We start from the raw sequence: 19,005 nt of genomic DNA, 5'->3' as shown, positions 1-19,005 counted from the left end.
AATTGATGATTAATGAAAATTTACAGATTTTGCATCTCCCTACTCTCCTCTCTTCTCTGGCTTTCTTCTTCTCCTCTTCTTCCTCTAAGCTTCTTTCTTTTCCCGGTTTTAATTCTTTCTTTTCCCGGTTTTAATTCTTTTGCTTGTTGTCCCGCATCACATTAAGGGGCAATTTAAGCAGCAGGGATTATGTAGCAATGTATAATTGAGTTCAAGGACATGAAAGGGATCTAAGAGAAGCTTGAAGCAAGCATGGCTTGCCTAGTCGCTGCTATATTCTCAGTTGACTGCAGGAGGGGGCTTAGACTCGATGCGGACGATGTGATGACAGAAAGTTAACATGTGGATAAATCAAAGAACATTCTGTAATTAGATGAAAAATAATATAACTCTGTAATACAATTTTTTTATCTTTTGACCCATTGAAGGATTGCACTGCCAGTACCTATGCTATTAACCCAAATCCCACCAATTATGAACTTCAACAACAATGCCAGAGTGTTCGATTCAGCATATATACGAGTTAAAGTCGTATTATGCATAAGAAATTATGCGTCTTGACTTAGGTAACAAAATTTACACCAGGCATAAGAAAGGTCTTGTGTAGTGGTGTTCAATGGAACGATGGAAAAATACCCCATTGGTGCAAAAACCCCTGCCCCGTGGTGACTTCAAGAACCAATAGAACAAGAACTGCCAGCATAGCTGCTCGCCCGTTCCAGGTTTCTGCACTTCTTGTCCAACCCCATTCCCATACCGTCACAGGCGATGGTAGCTCTCTTCGCTTCGAATCATAAACTGCCAGCAGCTCCTCTACACTGCCAAGCGGAACTAAAGACTGCAGAAAATCCCAAACCAATTATCAGAGAAAAAATCAGTGGTAAAATATGCAGCTCATCAGCACAGAAACAAAGAGATAACAACCATCCTAACATGCTTTCCTCTAGATAACGGTGGAGAAAGTTGGTTTCCAATTCAATGAGAAAAGAAGTGAAATATGAGTGTTCAAAATAATCCTATAGTCATAAAAGTGATTAATGCCATTCTGCTTAATTTAATGGGGATGCCAAAGGAGCAAAAATTTGAAATTCAGAAACAGCCCAACCAGTCATAACTCGGCTAATTTGGAGAAGCAAATGCAAATAGGATGGACATAAATTAAAGAGGCAAGGACTGGGAAGGGGAAATAGCTTTTGTGAAAGCAGACACTGTTGGGTCCTTCAGGGTTCATGTTTAACTTGGGGTAGGCAACTGTAGTTATTATGATGGAAGGTCTTTAAAGTTCATTTCATCTATATAAACACAAATGTGTTACACACATACATGCTCAGAGGGACGGAACGAGTGAGACAGGAAAGTACACATGGAATAACAATCTTGTAGACGAAAAGTTTCATTGGCATTGAGAAGTTACATGCTGGCATCCACTAACAGAAAACTTCAAGCATCTTATTTGACTTCTAAATTGTTGAAAAGATTAATAAGGGTACCTGTCGAGCTTCTAGATTTGAGACTGCCATAGCTCCTACATATGGAAGACTCTCAATCACTGCATCAGCCAAATCTGAAATGAAGGTTGGCTCACATCCTAGTGCAGGAACACGTCCCCATTTTTCTATACCAGACTTGAGAGCCAACTCTTTGTACTCAACATCAATTTCTTCCAAGGTCTCGATATGCTCACTAACAAAGCTGTGAATCAGAGAATGAAGTTTTGAGAACTTCAATGCATAAATTAAAACATCAAGCGATCAGTGAACCAACAACTTCTAGCAAAAAATACAATAAGTTCAATTTCTTAACTTGGTTATAGAAAAATTGATTACCTAATTGGAACAGCCAAAAGACGTTTTACCCCTTTCTTCCCAAGCTCAATGATTGTCTCATCAGTATATGGTTTCAACCATTCCACAGGTCCAACTCTGCTCTGTTAGAATATCCAGACCATCAATGACTCGCAGTGAAATTTGAATGCAAAAAGAAGAGCATGTAACATGGAAAAACAAAAGGAAAAAAAGAAACCTCAGGCCTTAGTGTCGACATGCTTGCGACAGAATTCATCAAATCATAGAAGATATTTACTCAAAAAAACAAAAACAAAGCAAAAAACTTTTCTAGCAGTATTAGTACAGTCTATTACAAGTAAATTCAATTTTAAATAAGATTAGACTGTCATCTCATTTAGACTGGAAATAGAAATCATGAAAGAAACTCACTGTTTCATGATGATGGATGGTAGTGGTAGGGTTATGTGATAAGTTTGAGTTGTTTTTGGATGGTTATGGTGATGTCAGTGTAATTCCTTCTGGTCATGACTTGAAACGTCTTAGAAGAGGGGAGGGGGTTATTTTTGTATGTGAACATAACTCCTGTGAACTAGTCAAGTTGTCTAATCCTTGTGGTGATTATATCAGGACTGAATGCTTTGCTGTAACATATATTCCTTCTGCCAGCAAGTACAAGTTACTTCACTCAATCCATATTCGCTATGAAGAAGATGATTTGGTTTTGCATACTTGGTAATTTATATATGATATTAGGAATGTCAGCAATTCTGTTTGGGATTCCTGAAGGTGGGTCCTTGTGAGGTTTCCTCAATCATATCTAAGATTAATGGATGTTGTAGAAAATGTTGATGGAGCAGATTGGTGGATGAAACCTGAAACTATGGCCAGGAAAGGAGAAAGAAAAAGGATGATCTCACTAGATATGGAGAGAAGATTTCTTGATAATTATTGAACCCTTATAATGTTCATATTTTTCTGGTAATTATGTTTCTTAGTTGCAGGGTTGTGCTACTTCCATTATGGATTTTTGGATATTGACAGTCCCCAATAATTCTGTAGGCAAAGGGATACAGCTTCAATCTTCCACTCTGGAATGCATCACCTCATCATGTTGGCAAAAGAGAGATGATGTTGTTTGAAAGGACATTCAAGTCTTCAGTATTAAGCTATTACAATATGCAAACAAAAACCTCACAGAGATATTCATGTAGAATACAAAAAGGGCCCCTTATAGCTACTGTGGCAGCTTAATTCCACTTGGGAGGTCACATATGTGAATATCTCCACCGATATCTCTACATATTATTACCATTCTTTTAGTGTTAATGCATTATTTTGACATCAACTTTTTGTTTCTAGTATCTATCCTCTCCACTCAGAAATATAAATCAGATGCTACCATAAGATGATGTCTCTACCGCTTAGTTTTGTGTTTTTCTATGTGCTGTTCAATAGCATAGTCAATCAACTTCACAGTCAAAACACTTGGCCAGAACTGTGACCGAGTTAAGGATTTCATTTGACAACTCCTTCCTCTTTCTTATTTCCAACTGTCTCTGCCATCTCTTTATTTAAAAGCCAGTATGCTGTATGCTATATGCTCTCCACCACCGAACCTTGGGTATAAGTTTCAAAATAGAAACAGCTAAGTTTCTGAGCCATTTTTTAGACTCCAATAAATATCAGCAATATGAACTTGCTTTCAGAAAGTCAGCTAGTCCCACAATCAGAACTATTTTATTGTTCCTGCCAAATATTCAATTTTCTCAACCAAGGATGTTTCTCTTGTGAATCGACAATCTTTGGCAGCTATCACAAGCAAAGTAAAGAAAATTGTAAGCAGCTCTTTAATCCATTTTTTTTTCAAAAAATAAAAAAAATTCTTTGATTCATTTTCGAATGAGGTTTTCAAAAGGAACATACTATTGTTTCAAAGTGGAGTCCACACTTTAACTTTTCTCCAATACAGCCAAGGTTTTTAAGCCATGCATGTTATGTAAGTCAACTAGTCACATACTGTTATCGATAATTTGTGAATCAAAATACACCAAGAACAACTCAGATGACATCAAGAATACCTGATATGCAAGAGTGTATGCATTTATGATCTTTCTCTTTTCTAATTCCTCCATTATCAAATCCACGCATTCCTCCATTTCTGCCTTGTATGGATCACCAGCTTCTTCCACATATGCAAGTGGCACACCGTGTGCACTAAAAAAGATCACAGCCTATATTGCACATGCTCAGATTGAGGTTAAATTTTTTATGCAAAGGTACAATTAAAAGTATTTAAAGCAACGACAAGGGATTAAAATGTTTTGATATAGACAAATACAAGAGCGGCACGAACACACACAAACACAAACACATCCACATGTACTTGGTTAGCTCCCAGCTATACTTTAGTACTTTTCCACATTTTTAATTTACAAACAACAAGAAAAGAAGCAAGTCAATTTGGAAACTCAAATTAGCTGTGAGAGATCAATAAAAGAACCATGAAATTAAATTTGACAAACATGATCCTTCAAAAGCGTTCAACAAGGTATTACCTGCTCAGGACGGTCAAATTTTTCTAATTCCTTTTCAATCAAATTTGTCATAGCTTTGATGTATCCTTCACGCTGGTACCAAGAAGGTATCACTGTATGCTGCATGTTTACAAGATATTCATCTTCCCTGGTTGACCATTAGAAAGCATCAAAATTAGATTACATTTTTGGAGCATCACAAATGGATAGAGCATGTGCTTTTTAATCACCGGAATATACTCTCCAAAAGTCTAAGGCTTGAACCACTAGTTGATATTGAAAACTGTGGGTAAAGGGGAAGGACAACGAGCTTTGTGATTCCATCTCTTTTTATCTACAAAGAAATAAAAAGATGTAATTTGAACCACAACATCTTCATTCAAATCCCATATATCAGATAATGAAGCTTACAGGAGGCATGCTTATCTTTTGCTTTAAGAATGACTGGAGAAAGTATTTCAAATCCATAGAGGATTATTAAGATATTAGAAGCTTTTACATAATGGTAAGGTGTATTAAGATTTCACTGAACGTTACCAGAAAAGAACTTAGTAACTGAACTGAAGCTCAAAGGAGTACCTGTTCGATGGCTTCTTCAGTGAACGGGTGCCAGTAGCGCATACCAACATATACCTTCGCTGGGACTTGCTTTTCCCACAGGGATTTCCTCAATTCTTCAGCCTGAATGAAGACAATAGACAAGAAAGGACATTTAAAACAAGAAAATAGTTGCCTGGGAAAACAAGGAAAACAATTTCCAAGCAAAATGCTCTTAAGGTGTGTAGGTGCCTGGCAGCATAGGAATGACTTCCCATCAGCTACCTTGTTCTGATTCTATTCAATTATTTTAATGCTCGAGATATTGAGATAACAAATATAAACTACTAAGAAAACACAAGCTTATTTGAAAAGGAAAAACAAGATCATGCCTGTGCATCAGTAATCTGCCGCAAAGGAGAGCCACCACCAATTGAAGCATAGCCTTCTTTGCTCTTTGGTGCCCTCGCAACAGATATGAATTGGGCCAGGGGCTTTTGAAGAAATCGAAACAACCTTGGCAGTCTTATAATGTCCTGTTATATTAGAAAGTAAGATGAATAGAATTAAATTTGATAGAGAATCATTAATGACAATGATCAACGTAACAAAATTTCATGATTATCTCAACTGGTTGGTACTAGTACAAGATGCACTCTGTGTCAACAAAATGAAGAGAGCTAGCAGCATCCTTTACTCGATCATGCATAGCATAACAGACAGTCCGAAACTCTAAGTGCCTAAAGATATATATATATATATATATATATATTTATTTGGCCTAAAATACTATTACATCCATTCCAGTCCCTAAATCAAAATGTATATGTACAGTTGTGCTCTCAAATCAAATGCAAAAGCAAGAGTCTCTTACCGGGTCAGCGAAAAGATTAAAAAGGAAAGGCTGCACATCTTCAAGAGTCTCTGGACCGCCAAGATTAAGCAACAAAACTCCTACCTTTTCTTCACCGATAAGTGATGCAATGGGAAAATCTTGAGATGTTGAAGTCACTAATGCTTTCAAAGGCAACAAAAATTTGTTGAATGGCTGCTTAGAATATAAAGATGGTGAAGTTCCAGACCAACCCAATGAGTCTTTAGCTACAGCACAATTTCTTGAGACATTAAAACTAACACAAGCATCCACATGAACACCAGAGACACAACACATCCTTTGTGGAGTACAAATTGCCCTAGGCAACAACCTATGACAGCAAGAAACAAAGAAAACACATCAAACTATCAACTTTCACATCAAGTTCTACAACCACACCAAACAAAATCCAGAATTCTACACAACCCACAACTCAAATTCTCACTAAAGTTCATAACCAGAGAAAAAGAGAGGGAGAGAATTGTCTTACATGGGGACTTTGGAGCTGTGAGAAGCAGACCAAGAAGTTGAAGAAGGAGTAGTAGCATTCACTGCTCCACAATTCATTATCATTTGAATAAAAACACACAAAAGAACCAAACTTGTTTCTGCTTTCTCCGATTCAAAGATGTCTGAATTCAAAACCAAATTCAGGGTCTTGTTACTCTATCAGTATAATGACAACCCAGAAGCTCAAAATGCAAAATTTTCTCAAGCAAAAAGGAAAGTTAAGAGTGTGATTAGTGATTACAGTGTCTATGAGCTAAAGCCTTGGTAAAAAGAGAGAAAGAGAGGTCCTTTTTTTTCTCTTCGATTCATGTTTCTTGGCAAATGTGTACTAAGTACTAACACCCACTTGTGTGGAGACTGACTTATCACAAACGAGAAAAATCAACACCACTTCATTGCACTCTTTCCCTCTCTCTCTCTCTTATCTATCTTTTCATGTTTTTATTACTGCCTATCATTTTGTTTCCTTTATTCTGTGATTTATTTTTAAATTTAAAAATTTCTTTTTCAGCATTTATTAAGTTATGTCTCACATGATCTTGTGGATTTGCTTTATCTATTTTGATTAAATCCAGAAAAAAAAATTCGAAATGAAATGCCATACAAACTTACTATTGCCTCATTGAATACCTGAGTTTTTTTAAAAAAAATTTTTATTGTAATATCTTACTTATAATATTATTTTAATATATTTCTGAATATAAAATATTTTAAAAAATAATTACTACCACAATTATAAATAGCCTATTCAAAAATAAATTTCATTTAGAAATAAATTCTTTTTATTAAAATAATATTATGTTTGATTCTAAAAAAAAATAAAAACAACATTATTCTAGTATTTTTTAAAATAATAATAAAATTCAAGTTTATTGCTGTAATCCACAAAGTAGCTCTGAGACTGAGTCATACCTCTCAGGTCTTATAACTGTTCTTACCATGGAAAGATTGCAATTTTATTGACTATCAAATCATACAAATACATCATCCTGTTCACCACTCTCGATTCTTAAAAATTACAGTGCCACTATCAAAAGGGGGACATTGCCTGGTTCAACAACCAAAACCTTGGACTAGCATGCAATAATATTATTTGTAACTCGTTTTATGTATAATTGTTATTAAACTCAGTCTAATTTATAAAGATTATCCACTTATCTAGATTTGATTTGGGTTGAATTTTAAATAAAACCAAGTGAAAATTGATTTAATAAACCCAGTTAAAACCCTTTTTTATATAAAAAAAATAATTTCACAGTTTTCTGGGATAATTCTCAATATCATGAATAACTCCATGGGTGTTATAGCAGAGCTGTTCAGCTGGCTAAGAGATCAATCAGGGAGGAGAGGATACAGTTGAATGAGATGGACCTTCAAATTGAAGATGGACAGACAAAAACTATGGTCACTATCACATGAAAAGCAAGCCATTGGAGTTGGTTTGATGAATTTATTATCACAGCTTTGCATGTGTCCTCTCTTTCATTGCTTAGAACAGATTAATTCAAGCACTTTGCATCATTTATCTCCTCCCCAAGCTGATATTTTAAACTTGTGTGGATGGAAATTTATTGGCATGAAAACTAACCCATATCCTGACTTTTATAGGATAACGAATCATTTTTTTTTAAATTTAGAATATTTTCAATCTAATTTTGAAAGAAATAAGTATTTATTATTATATCCAAATAAATGAGTAAGAGATAGTTGAATAAAGAAAATCTGTCTTTTTAATCAAAAATATTTTTATTTATTTTTTATATCTTACATTATTTTTTTAAAAAAAGGCCCTTTTGAAACTTAAATCTCATTCGATAATAATTTAGACAAATCATTCGTACTCTAATATATGCATTAAAAAATTTCTCTTTATATTGTAATGCAACTAGGTTCTCGTTTTTGAATAATAATATGATATAACTAGAAGTAGATGGGATTTAAATAAACTATATAAATGACCAGATAAATATTTTTATGAACTAATAAAATAAGTCTAAATTTAATAAAATGTTTAAACATATTAGACTAGGTTAGTAGTTTAAGATTTCAATAACAAAAAATCTAATTTTTGGATCAGATTTAAATTTTTTTTAGATGACTTTACAGGTAAGTCTCCGTGTAAAACCTATTACGTCGCTTATCAGACAATTAGCTATCTTGAAATTAGATTTAGAAATTATTATTTGAATTAATTTTATTATTTATCTAAAAAGAATTAGATTTATTATTATTATTATTATAGATATCAGTTAGATTTCCTAGTATTAGATTCAGAAATTATTGTTTGAGGGCAATCTTATTATTTTTTAAAGAACTTTAGGTTCTTTCCTAGTTAAAATAGGATTTCTAGAACTATTTAAAAACCTTGTAAAACTCTCGAAAAGAACATATATTTATTTTTCAAAGAATAAATCTACGGATTCAAAATTCAAATCTACAACGATAACATGAGAAACAAATTCTCTTATTATCTATCCAAGTGATGCCTAAACAGTATTGCACAGGAACTCCTAAAAATAAGCCAAGAACAAATATGAATTTACATGCCAAATCAGATAGCTAAGGGCCTGCCTTATCAGACTACAACCTAAATGAACCAAAGGTTTATATGGTTGTTAATTTTAAAGCTCGTAAAATTAGTTGAGGTATACACAAGCTGATCCGAACACTAATATTAAATTAAAAAAAAAACTATAACCTAAATGACTAGAATTTTTACTACTTTATTTCTAAGATTCAAAACTCGACACAACCAAATAGATAAATCCAGAATCAAGATGAATTACCCTTAATATTTAAAATTAACATGGATATCAAAACCCATTATTTTTTTTTATTTTCAAAATAACATTACTTTAATTTAAAAAAATTATTAATTAACTTGAATGTTAACACAATCAACCTTCCTCCTAATCTTGTTTCAATTCCATTCCACATAGGTTTAATATCTAATGATCCGAGCATGGTTTTTCCAAGAATATCTCGGGGAAATGACAAAGAAAGGCTAACCAATCTTGGAAAAGTATGAGATGGTTTCTTATGATTGTTCTTGCTTCCAAGAAGCCACCAACTTGGACAAAGCTGTGAAGGAAGACCCACCATTAGTCCAAGCAGCCATGGCCATAATTTTCATCATCGAACTACTTTCTCTGAATCCTTTCCCTTCCATTCCCATCAACTCTCTTACCTTTCTCTCCACCTCCTCTGAGCTCACCACTCCTTTACCATCTTCTGTTAAAATAGGCTTTGGTGTCAGCTTTATTTCCTCTGCCAAAACCACACTATTCAACTTTTGTTCTGCATACAATGGCCAAGGCAACATTGGCACACCGTAAGTTACTGCTTCAAGCACTGAGTTCCACCCACAATGAGTCACAAATCCACCCACTGCTTGGTGGCTCAGAATTGCAGCTTGTGGTGCCCAAGATTTCAGCACTAGACCCCTTTCTTTTGTTCTTTCCAAGAACCCTTCTGGCAGTAGTTCCTCTAGGTCAGGTTCCGTGTCGGATTTTGGTGGTGGATTCCTCACCACCCACATAAATCTTTGTTTGCTCCTAATTGGTCAAAAACAAAGGAAAAGAAAACAAATGACGAGCCATATATATATAGGTATATAAACTATCAATAATTTATACCTTTCCAGGCCAAAAGCAATCTCCTTCAGCTGAGGTGCAGAGAAAGCTCCCTTTCTGCCAAAACATAAGAACACCACACTCTGGCTTGGCTGCTTGTCTAACCACAGCAAACATTTTGATAAACCATCATCTGAGGCACCCCTTTGTTTGGCATCAACAATCCTTGGCCCTATGCAGTATAAAGGAGGGGTTGAGCCCTTTGGAACACAAGCACCCTCAGTGATAGCTTTGATCGCTTGTGGCTCAAGCATGTCAAAAGTGTTCAGTATCATCCCCTTCAAATTAGGTAGTAAAGTACCAAGGCTAAAGAATTCCTGGTAGGCAGGATGGTCGCGATCTAGTAGGGGTTCAGGCAGGTGAGAGGGTTTGATGGGTGGCAGTCCAGTAAAGTGCAAAGGGGTATTGTTGGGAAGGTCTTTGAAGCTCTTGGTAGTTTGGTTATGGATGGTGGGCAAGTAGAGGATGCTGGCAAAACTAGTAGCACCAGAAGTGAAGTATAAGTAAGTTGGGATGGGTGTGTCGTAAGTGATGCCGAAGGTGGAAATTATGAAAGCAAGAACAGTGGAGGTGAGAGAGATGGTTTTGAGGGCATCGAGTACTTTAGGGGAGTAAAGGCGGATATAATCGAATGCGGCTTTACCCAAAGTGGCTGCAGCCGCTGGTCCAGGAGGTTTTTCGCTGGGTGGAGGGAGAGAGAGGAAGGATATGGGAAGACTTGTTTGGGAGATGGAACTGATATATGCGGAAATGGTGGAGGTGTCAAAAGGCATGATTGCTACAAAAATTGTTATGGAGATGTTGGGATGGTGTTGCAGGATCAGCTTAGCTAACTCCACCATAGAGATCATCTGGTGGGAGGTTGCCGCTGGATACAAGACAATTGCTTCTTTCATTGTTTAGCCCTCACAGAACGATGAACTGATGAAGGGAGTGTGCAAGAGGTAGAAGAATCTGCAGATGAACACCTGATAAGTTGAGGGAATAATTTATAAAAGGGATTTAAGTCAATGGAAAGCTGACCTTTCACGAGATGGAAGAGTAAGAGACAATATCGTAAACTACACTTTACAGGGATGATTATTCAACCATGCACCAAGGGAAGTAGTTATTCCCTACAAGTAATATCTCATAAAATGATGATAACCAGAGAGGTATATAGAAAAATCTCGTGTACAAATCCCTCCCAAGACAGTAACAGAGTTCCAGCTTGCTTAAAAGTGCAAACTTAGGGCAGAACTCCTCAGAAACAGAAGTAACACCTCACTAATACCTGACTAACAGTAAAAAAACACTCCCATTAACAGTACATGAGATAAGACATACCACCATAAACCACTAAATACAAACTGATGAAAAACCATGAGTTGAGAAAATCGCCCTAGTCACTAAAATCTATGCTTCCACTGCAGGAACTGCTGGCATTGCGACTGTGTAATGAAAGACCCCTCATGTGGCCAGACACAGCAGAACCATCAGCCTTCTTTTCCTGAAAGAATTTCTGCCTTTCCATGTGTTTCGCAGGTGGTGGTGGAATTACAACAGGTGCACAATTTGCGATGGGATCCTGTGGCTGCTCGGATGGAAGTGGCCGTATAAGTGGACGGTTCAGCCTATCTCCTGGAATTGTCGATCCAAGCAAGCCCAAAGGAAGACGCTCTTCTGAGTTGCCTTCATCTTCAGGTCTTGCACAAGCCTTCCCCTTTCTTAACCTGCCAAGTTTTGCAAGGACACGGCAATTTGAACCAGGATTAAAACATGCATATAGCATAAACTCCTTTCAAAAGTGAATTGAATATAGCATAAACTCCTTTCAAAAGTGAATTGAATATAGCATAAACTCCTTTCAAAAGTGAATTGAATACTAGCTTGATTCACATGTGGTTATAACTTGCTCCTCAGATGAAAAACATTACATGTTCAAATGATACAAGTCAATTATTTTTCACCAAATACAAGCCTAGCCTTGATGACATGAACATACCTTCGGAAAAGCTGTTCAGGCTCCTCCTCTTCCTCTGATTCCTCATGATTAAAATGATTTGCTGTTGTAGTAGTTCTATCGGAAATGGTAGTCGTATCTGAAACTGTAGACCTCCCAGATAGAAGGGAATCATGTCTTGCCAGAACTTTTTGTAGCTGCTCATTCAATTCAATAGCTTGAGAGACCAACTTTTCATCCCTGGACACGAAAGAGAGGAAGAGAGTCAATTCAAGTGCGAGTACAAGACTGGCTAATATTCAAATCTGCCAAATTGACCAGAAACCAGCCTTACCTAGAAGTCATCACAAGATGCATTACTCTCTGCTTTTGGAATGAACACTGTTCCACAAGATCGAGAGTAAACTCATCCTTCGCTCCCTGAAAGAAAAATGTCCTGAAATGCTCACTCATAATTCACCAGTGCAGTTCAAGATGAAAAAAGAAAAAATAAAAGAATTAAGCAACAAGCAATTTATAAATGTCAACCATCCAAGATTGTTCGTGTGCCATGTACTTCTGTATTATAAGCTACAGCCTTGTCATCAACATGAGTTAACAGCGAAACTTCATAGAACACAGAAAATTTGGCATTGAAGCAAAATAAACGAGGTTCATATACCAGCTTTTTTACTATTAATGACAACAGAAAAGCCTTGATCCCAAACTAGTTGGGGTGGGCATATTAAATTGTCTACTCGCATCAAATCAGAAATTAACATGGAAAATATTTGCTATGCACAAGAAAAAAATAAAGACACTAGATAGTTTAATATCAAGCCTCGAGGGGAAAAAAAAGGATCTTTTACATAATCTAGTAGAGGATGTCATTGAGAATTGAAAACTTCAAGCAGAATGCTTGGACATACCATGGTATATAATAATCACACAGTGCAGAAAATTAATGGCTCTCCAAATTCTTGAGAGCCATGGAACTCTCTCTTGCTTTTGTGAAGGCACAAGCTCACAAAGGAAGTAAAATATGGAAGTTGATCCAGTAAAAATTGTAGGATCATGAGAGATGAAAATGCAATTGATAGAAACGAGCAGCCGAAAGTATTGGAAGACTAGGTTCAAAATTGCAGGGGAAAAAGGTACCTCAGGATTTTGAGAATCAACAGCATCAAGGACTTCTTTTAAAACCTCCAGAGCATTGCTCGCCTTCTGAATAATACTGGGTACAATAAATGCAAGATTAGAAATGGCTATTCTTAGTGGTAAACAATTAAACCTCCTCTTCTGTGCCTGATTGATAGAAACAAGCACCTAGCCTCCCTTAATATCTGTGCATCATGCAACAAACTCAGCAAAAGATACCTGGATTCAGGAACAACTTGAGGCTCCACTGGTACTGGATGAGCACCCACCTCATGTCTAGCGGCAGCAAGTTCCCCATTTAATGTATTTTTCTTACTTTCTTGGGTGGCATGATGATTTGATGGTCTTTCACGAGGTCTTTGAGGAAATTGCACTCCAGCACACTGGACAAGAAATTAAAACAAGCTTACTTTCAGGATTAAAAAAAAAAAAAACTCCACAGCAAAAGAGGGATTTGATGGCACAGACAAGCTTGTTAGTTTTCAGGAAAGCCTGTCAGCAGTTAAATTATGTGGACAAAGAAGAAAAAATTGAAATCCATCAAATGTCAACGAATCTGCAGCATTTCTAACCTAGCAGTGATTAATTGGCATAGCAAGCAATTCTGAAAAGCCACATTTTTCATACATTTACCTACCACCAAATCATAATATGCAGAATAGTACTGAGGGAACTTTCCAGAAGCACCACCAAGAGCCGTCTGTGTGGCATCTAGAAGAAGAAATATCCTTTCTCTTACAGGCAACTCTGTCTGCAATACAAGGGGAACAGTGAAATTTTAGTTACAACTCCTGTAAAATTAGCTAAGAATCAACAAACTTTGAACAAGAAGGGAATGTTCTACCTTTTTCTTCACTATCTTGACAAGAATGGGTAGAATCCCTGTATCAATCACCTGTCTATGAACTTGTTCCCCAATATTATTCATCAGCATCTCCAACAACTGCAAAACAAGAGATAATAAGTGGTCAGCCTATTTATAGTGTACCAAGCATATCTACCATACAAAGCAAGAGCATCAACCCACCATCACTGCATATAATTGAGTATTGGCATTCTTACTCCCCAAACGTTTTTTAATAGCTTTAACAACATCTCTAGCTTGCCTGCAGATTAGAATCAACAAATCCATTTTAAAAATTTATCAAGGATGACAAGGAAGCAAATGAAGAACGAGAGTTCAAACTAACAGCTTGCTTATCCTATTCAGTATCTAGCAGTTCAGATAATGAGATTCTAAAAATAACATCTTAAGAGCAAGTCTTTGAACAAGATCATATTTAACAGTAGTGGTCATTCCCTAAACATGATTTACCATTAGAAAATCATTTACAATAACTAAAACACTGAAGAAACAAGTATATAGTTCCCCATGAATGTCTTTTTAAGTATTTAATGCAGGCAATATGATGTACCTTTCATCACGTGCAACTAATTCACAGATTTCAATATTTTTGGTCCAATCTACTTCAGTCAGTTTATCACTGGTTGCAGAACTGACAAGCTCAGCTGCCATCTGCTTATTCTGGAATTCAAAATATAAAGAAAAGAAAAAGATTGGAGACATTCTTATGGCATATGGTCTATAAGCCAGGAGGAAACTAAATGAAACAAATGAAAAGAGGATCAAGAATTTACAATAAGAAATAAATTACAAATAAGACTATAAATCACAGCCCAATTTCACATATAAACAACACAGAGAGAGGGAACATCAGGGAAGACATCAACCATAAAACTAGAATAATTTGAATCGAAAGTAGGGAAACATCTGGTCTGTACATTGTAAAATCCAAATCCAAATAAAGGGAAAGTGTTTAGATGGTGGCCTGCCAGCTATAACATCAGGCGTTAAAGACATAAGAGATTCATAAAATGGCCATGATCAAAATGAGAATGCTATGGTGAAAAATTTAGAAGTGTAACTGATAGGATATGAGAATTAATGGACTGGTATTGAGAAAAATTCGATGGAAAGCCTTTTAAGATGATTCAATCATATGCAACTAAAACCTTTAAACAACTGTAATTGAGTAGAAGAACAAAAAGGGTGAGAGGTATAACACAGGTCGACATTCAAATGAAGATTTGTTTTTTAAGCGTCCTTATAATGTTTTTTGCAGAAATGTCAAAAGCATTTAGACTTACTTTCCCTCACAAAAAGCCAGAAATAAATCAAATGACCGTCTTTAATGTCCAGCAAAAACCTTGAAATTGCGAGAGCATCATTTGCTATTCTGCAGACAACAAAATAAAGCATAAATTAATCACAAACCTACTCAAAGATAAAAGGTTTCGGACTCTTTCGAATTGTAGACCTTGCACGGACAGTCATTATGCACTCTAAACCTAATAATGAAGCTTACTTCATAGTTCTTTTGGTTCCTTCTGAATCATAAGAAACATATTACATTCTCAATTTCAATGTAATAAACTCATAACCATAGAAGTTTTTATAATCTGAACTTTTGTGCAAATGGGGCACCAAACAAAACATCAGATTAGATAAAAAAAAAAAAAAAACATTGTGCAGACAGCCAAAGGACAAACTTTACCACACCAGAGGCAACAAAACAAATTAAAAGTACACCAATCTGCTCCAAGATTCAAGCTTTCAGTTACTATTTACATTCCTTCCTTCTCACAGCACCCAAACAGAAACTGTACTGTCAAATCATCTCTAGATCTCAATCAAACATCCAAAAAAGAAAAGGACAAACACAACCCAATTAATAAAATAATATATCTAAACACTCCTGACAATGAAAGGATCAATACTTGATCCTAAACCCAGTAAACCCCACAACCCAAGTAACAGTTCCAAATCTTAAAACACACAGAACCACAAGAACAAGAAGAAAAAGACAACATACCTGTAAGAAAAACTGCAATGAATAAAGAGAAAATGATGAGGAAATCAATGAAGAGTTTATAAACCCTGAAAAGCTTCAACATTTCAAAGAACCAATATCAAGTTAATGAAGAAGGAAAGATCAAAATGAAGCCTTTCTTATTTTTCAGCAGGGATGTAACTGGCTTTTTCTTTATCTGGGGTGTTCTCTTTTCTTCTTTTTTTTAGCTTTTGCTTTTGTTTCTCTTATCTTTTGCTAAAATCTATAATACAGTTAGCTGTACAAGAAACAGAAAGGATCTAAATTACTATCACCACTGCTTGTTAAAGTTTTAGGAAGGCTGCTGCCTAGAAATAAAAGAGAAAAAGCTTAAAGCTTTCCTTGTAAGGTGATGATGGAGACAACTATAATGTCACCTGTATGTGACCATAAAATGACATTTTGTGGGATTTGTCCTGCCAGGTGTATATGTGTCACAGAGAAAGGGAGGATTTTTTTTCCTTTATAAAAATGGCTTGCAGAAGCTTAAAAAAATTCCTAGCGTCCGTTTGTTTTTAGTTTTAACTTGCTTTTTGATAAATATAAGTTGTAATTTAAGAACAACCACAAATTAGCTAGTAATCATATTCAAACTCAAGTTATAGCTTGAGTGGATTCATCTAGTTATATAAAAAAAATTAAAAAAAATGTTATTAATCATATTCGATTTCAAATTTTATACAAAATAATAATAATTAAAATTCTTATCCTATGAGTCAATGCAAATTTGATACAAAATAATAATAAATAAAATTCTTATAAATCATTTAATTTTAAAATAAATAGAATGTCTTTGAACAAATATAATAAATAAATTTAGCTCTGTCACATAAAAAAATTAATGTAAAAATACTTTTAAGTACATGAGGTAATGCAATGTATAATATTTTTTAATTAAAATACATAAAAATTATTAAAAAACCATATATAAAAATATCAATTTAACATCTTTTTATGTAAAAAATAACTTCAAATAAAAATTAGCTAGATCAAAAAAAATAAAAACTAAGAGGATAAATCAAAAGAATGCTTGAAAATACAAACCGTGTTCTGTAAAAGTTTAAATTTTTTTATTAATTTTTATGTTTTAAATTATCTTGATGTGCTAATTTAATAAATAATTTTTTAAAAATAAAAAATATTAATTTAATATAAAAAATATTTTAAAAAATAATTATAATAACACAGCATGTAAAACAGAAGGGAGCAATAATTAAAATTACATAGTCATGAGGCTAGGAAAAGGTTGGTCTTAATGAGGAAGGGTTCCTCGAAAAGATTATATATATAGGTGACCTAGCCCTAGGGCAAGTTATCAAAACCCATTTACAGACACAGATCAGAGGTGATGCAATGGCATGAGAATGGGGCGAGTGCAAGAGACATAGTTTACTCTCAAGCGTGCAGGCAAAGTGTAATAATTAATTGCAAAAGGAGAGGCAGAGAAGGAGAGGTGGGGGAGACAGAGTGTTCAGACCTGGCAATGGCAAGTGCTTGCCATTTGCTGTGCTGGACATTTTGATTCCTTCGATACCATTACCATTTCATGAGCTTTCCTTTATAGACAAGACTTGACTTCGATTTTGTTTGCCTGTGATCTTTGCACCTTTGGAGCTTCTTGTACTTTCATCCATGGAGACACTGACATTGGTTCTCAAAATTAGTAGTAAATCAAGCCCTTCAACATGAGGTTCTGTGATCCTTGAGGTCTGTAACATTCAAGTGATTGCAGCATCTTTTATCATAATTATCAGACTTGCTTGATTAGGGTATCATATATGTTGTTTGTCACTGTGCTTGAATTATTTTTTTATTAAAATTTGATTTTTTTTGTTTTAAAGTAATTTTTTAAGTGTTTTTTAATTATTTTGATGAACTATATTAAAAATAAATTTTAAAAAATAAAAAATATATTATTTTATTATATTTTTAAACAAAAAATATTTTAAAAAATAAATTTTATTATAGTTTGATTCAGGTAACTAAATTATTGATGAATTCAAATCAACGATGTTTTATTTTTTTTAAATAAAATAACTTTCTTGATTTTAATTTAGTTAGGTTTTACTGAGTCAAATAAATAACTTATCAATCTACTAGATCACTCGAGATTGGCTGCATTAATTTAAAAAATAATTCAATGAAACTCAATCTAGTTATAGATTTTAGATTTTGGATATTTATATCTGACTCATCTAATTATACCAGATTTAATAATTATATTAGTAATGATACTGATGGAGTATTTTTAAATGTATTTTTGAAAATATATTTAGATAAAAAAGGTACTAAAATCATTTAAAATTTTTTTAAAAAATATCCTAACCCGAACAAGGTAATATTTTATTGTAGTGTTTTTAGAAATTACAAATCACCTGCTATTGTACATATAATTGATAACAGCGATAAATACAAACTGATGAAAAACCATGAGTTGAAGACAACATCGTTAGTCACTGAAATATATGCTTCCACTGCGCGAACTGCCGGCACAGTGACCGTGTAACGAAAGATTACGAGGTAGTGGTTATTTAAATTTTTTTTAAAAAAATTATTTTTATATCAATATATTAAAATAAAACACATCCTGGGCACGTTACCAGCAGAACCATCAGCTTTCTTGTGTTTGAATCACAACAGGTGCACGGTTTGCACTGGGCTCCTTGCCTGCTCGGAAGGAAATGGCCGGAATAGTGGACGGTTCAGTCCAAGATTGTTAAAATCACGAGTTGATTTTTAAAATTTTATAATTTTATGAGTCAATATGTACATAACATATCAAATCAGGTTAAAACTCGAAATCGGTCAAACTCGGTTAAAATCAGTAAAATCAGACCGATTTTACGAGTTTGATAGATTTTGAGTTTTAAACAACAAAAGTTAAAAAATTTATTGTCTCCCTGTCCGAGTTCCCTGACACTCCACTACATAGTCCTCACTCCCCAAACTCCCCTTTCCCCGTTACCCAAATCTCAAATTTTCAATCTTAGCAGACTGACACCAGTATTAGAGGATTTTGGATATGAGAAAGCCTTATACTGTATTTTAGACCGGGAAGACATGATCGGAGGATCGAAATCATGGGAAGATAGAGGTAGATGGTGAGGAATCAAATGAGTAAAATAAAAGATATGAATACTTATATAGAGAAAAATATTGTG

General features: G+C 34.7%; 3 protein-coding genes across 3 annotated transcripts; all 3 read right to left on the bottom strand.

Moving 5' to 3' along the window:
- Positions 1–347: 347 nt before the first annotated feature.
- On the bottom strand, positions 348–6,664 carry LOC133668445 (ferrochelatase-2, chloroplastic-like). Its single transcript, XM_062088301.1, has 11 exons — positions 6,484–6,664; positions 6,223–6,364; positions 5,733–6,063; positions 5,251–5,394; positions 4,901–5,002; positions 4,552–4,655; positions 4,343–4,469; positions 3,866–4,018; positions 1,827–1,927; positions 1,491–1,692; positions 348–838 (listed from the first exon to the last, which is right to left on the bottom strand). The coding sequence occupies exons 2-11, from the start codon at positions 6,303–6,305 to the stop codon at positions 614–616; spliced, it is 1,572 nt and encodes a 523-aa protein (XP_061944285.1). The 5' UTR covers positions 6,306–6,364; positions 6,484–6,664; the 3' UTR covers positions 348–613.
- A 2,432-nt stretch (positions 6,665–9,096) lies between these two features.
- On the bottom strand, positions 9,097–11,025 carry LOC133668197 (UDP-glycosyltransferase 88B1-like). Its single transcript, XM_062087961.1, has 3 exons — positions 10,898–11,025; positions 9,878–10,828; positions 9,097–9,796 (listed from the first exon to the last, which is right to left on the bottom strand). Exons 2-3 carry the CDS (start codon positions 10,768–10,770, stop codon positions 9,280–9,282), a joined length of 1,410 nt encoding a protein of 469 aa, XP_061943945.1. The 5' UTR covers positions 10,771–10,828; positions 10,898–11,025; the 3' UTR covers positions 9,097–9,279.
- Positions 10,955–16,215, bottom strand: LOC133668198 (TOM1-like protein 5). Its single transcript, XM_062087963.1, has 11 exons — positions 15,827–16,215; positions 15,102–15,190; positions 14,369–14,478; positions 13,981–14,059; positions 13,798–13,896; positions 13,591–13,704; positions 13,173–13,336; positions 12,954–13,029; positions 12,151–12,236; positions 11,859–12,056; positions 10,955–11,586 (listed from the first exon to the last, which is right to left on the bottom strand). Exons 3-11 carry the CDS (start codon positions 14,467–14,469, stop codon positions 11,256–11,258), a joined length of 1,248 nt encoding a protein of 415 aa, XP_061943947.1. The 5' UTR covers positions 14,470–14,478; positions 15,102–15,190; positions 15,827–16,215; the 3' UTR covers positions 10,955–11,255.
- Between the last annotated feature and the right edge of the window lie 2,790 nt (positions 16,216–19,005).

Source organism: Populus nigra, chromosome 11, assembly GCF_951802175.1.
Source record: "Populus nigra chromosome 11, ddPopNigr1.1, whole genome shotgun sequence".
Classification (NCBI taxonomy): domain Eukaryota; kingdom Viridiplantae; phylum Streptophyta; class Magnoliopsida; order Malpighiales; family Salicaceae; genus Populus; species Populus nigra.
This window is presented reverse-complemented; position numbering and strand designations above follow the sequence as displayed.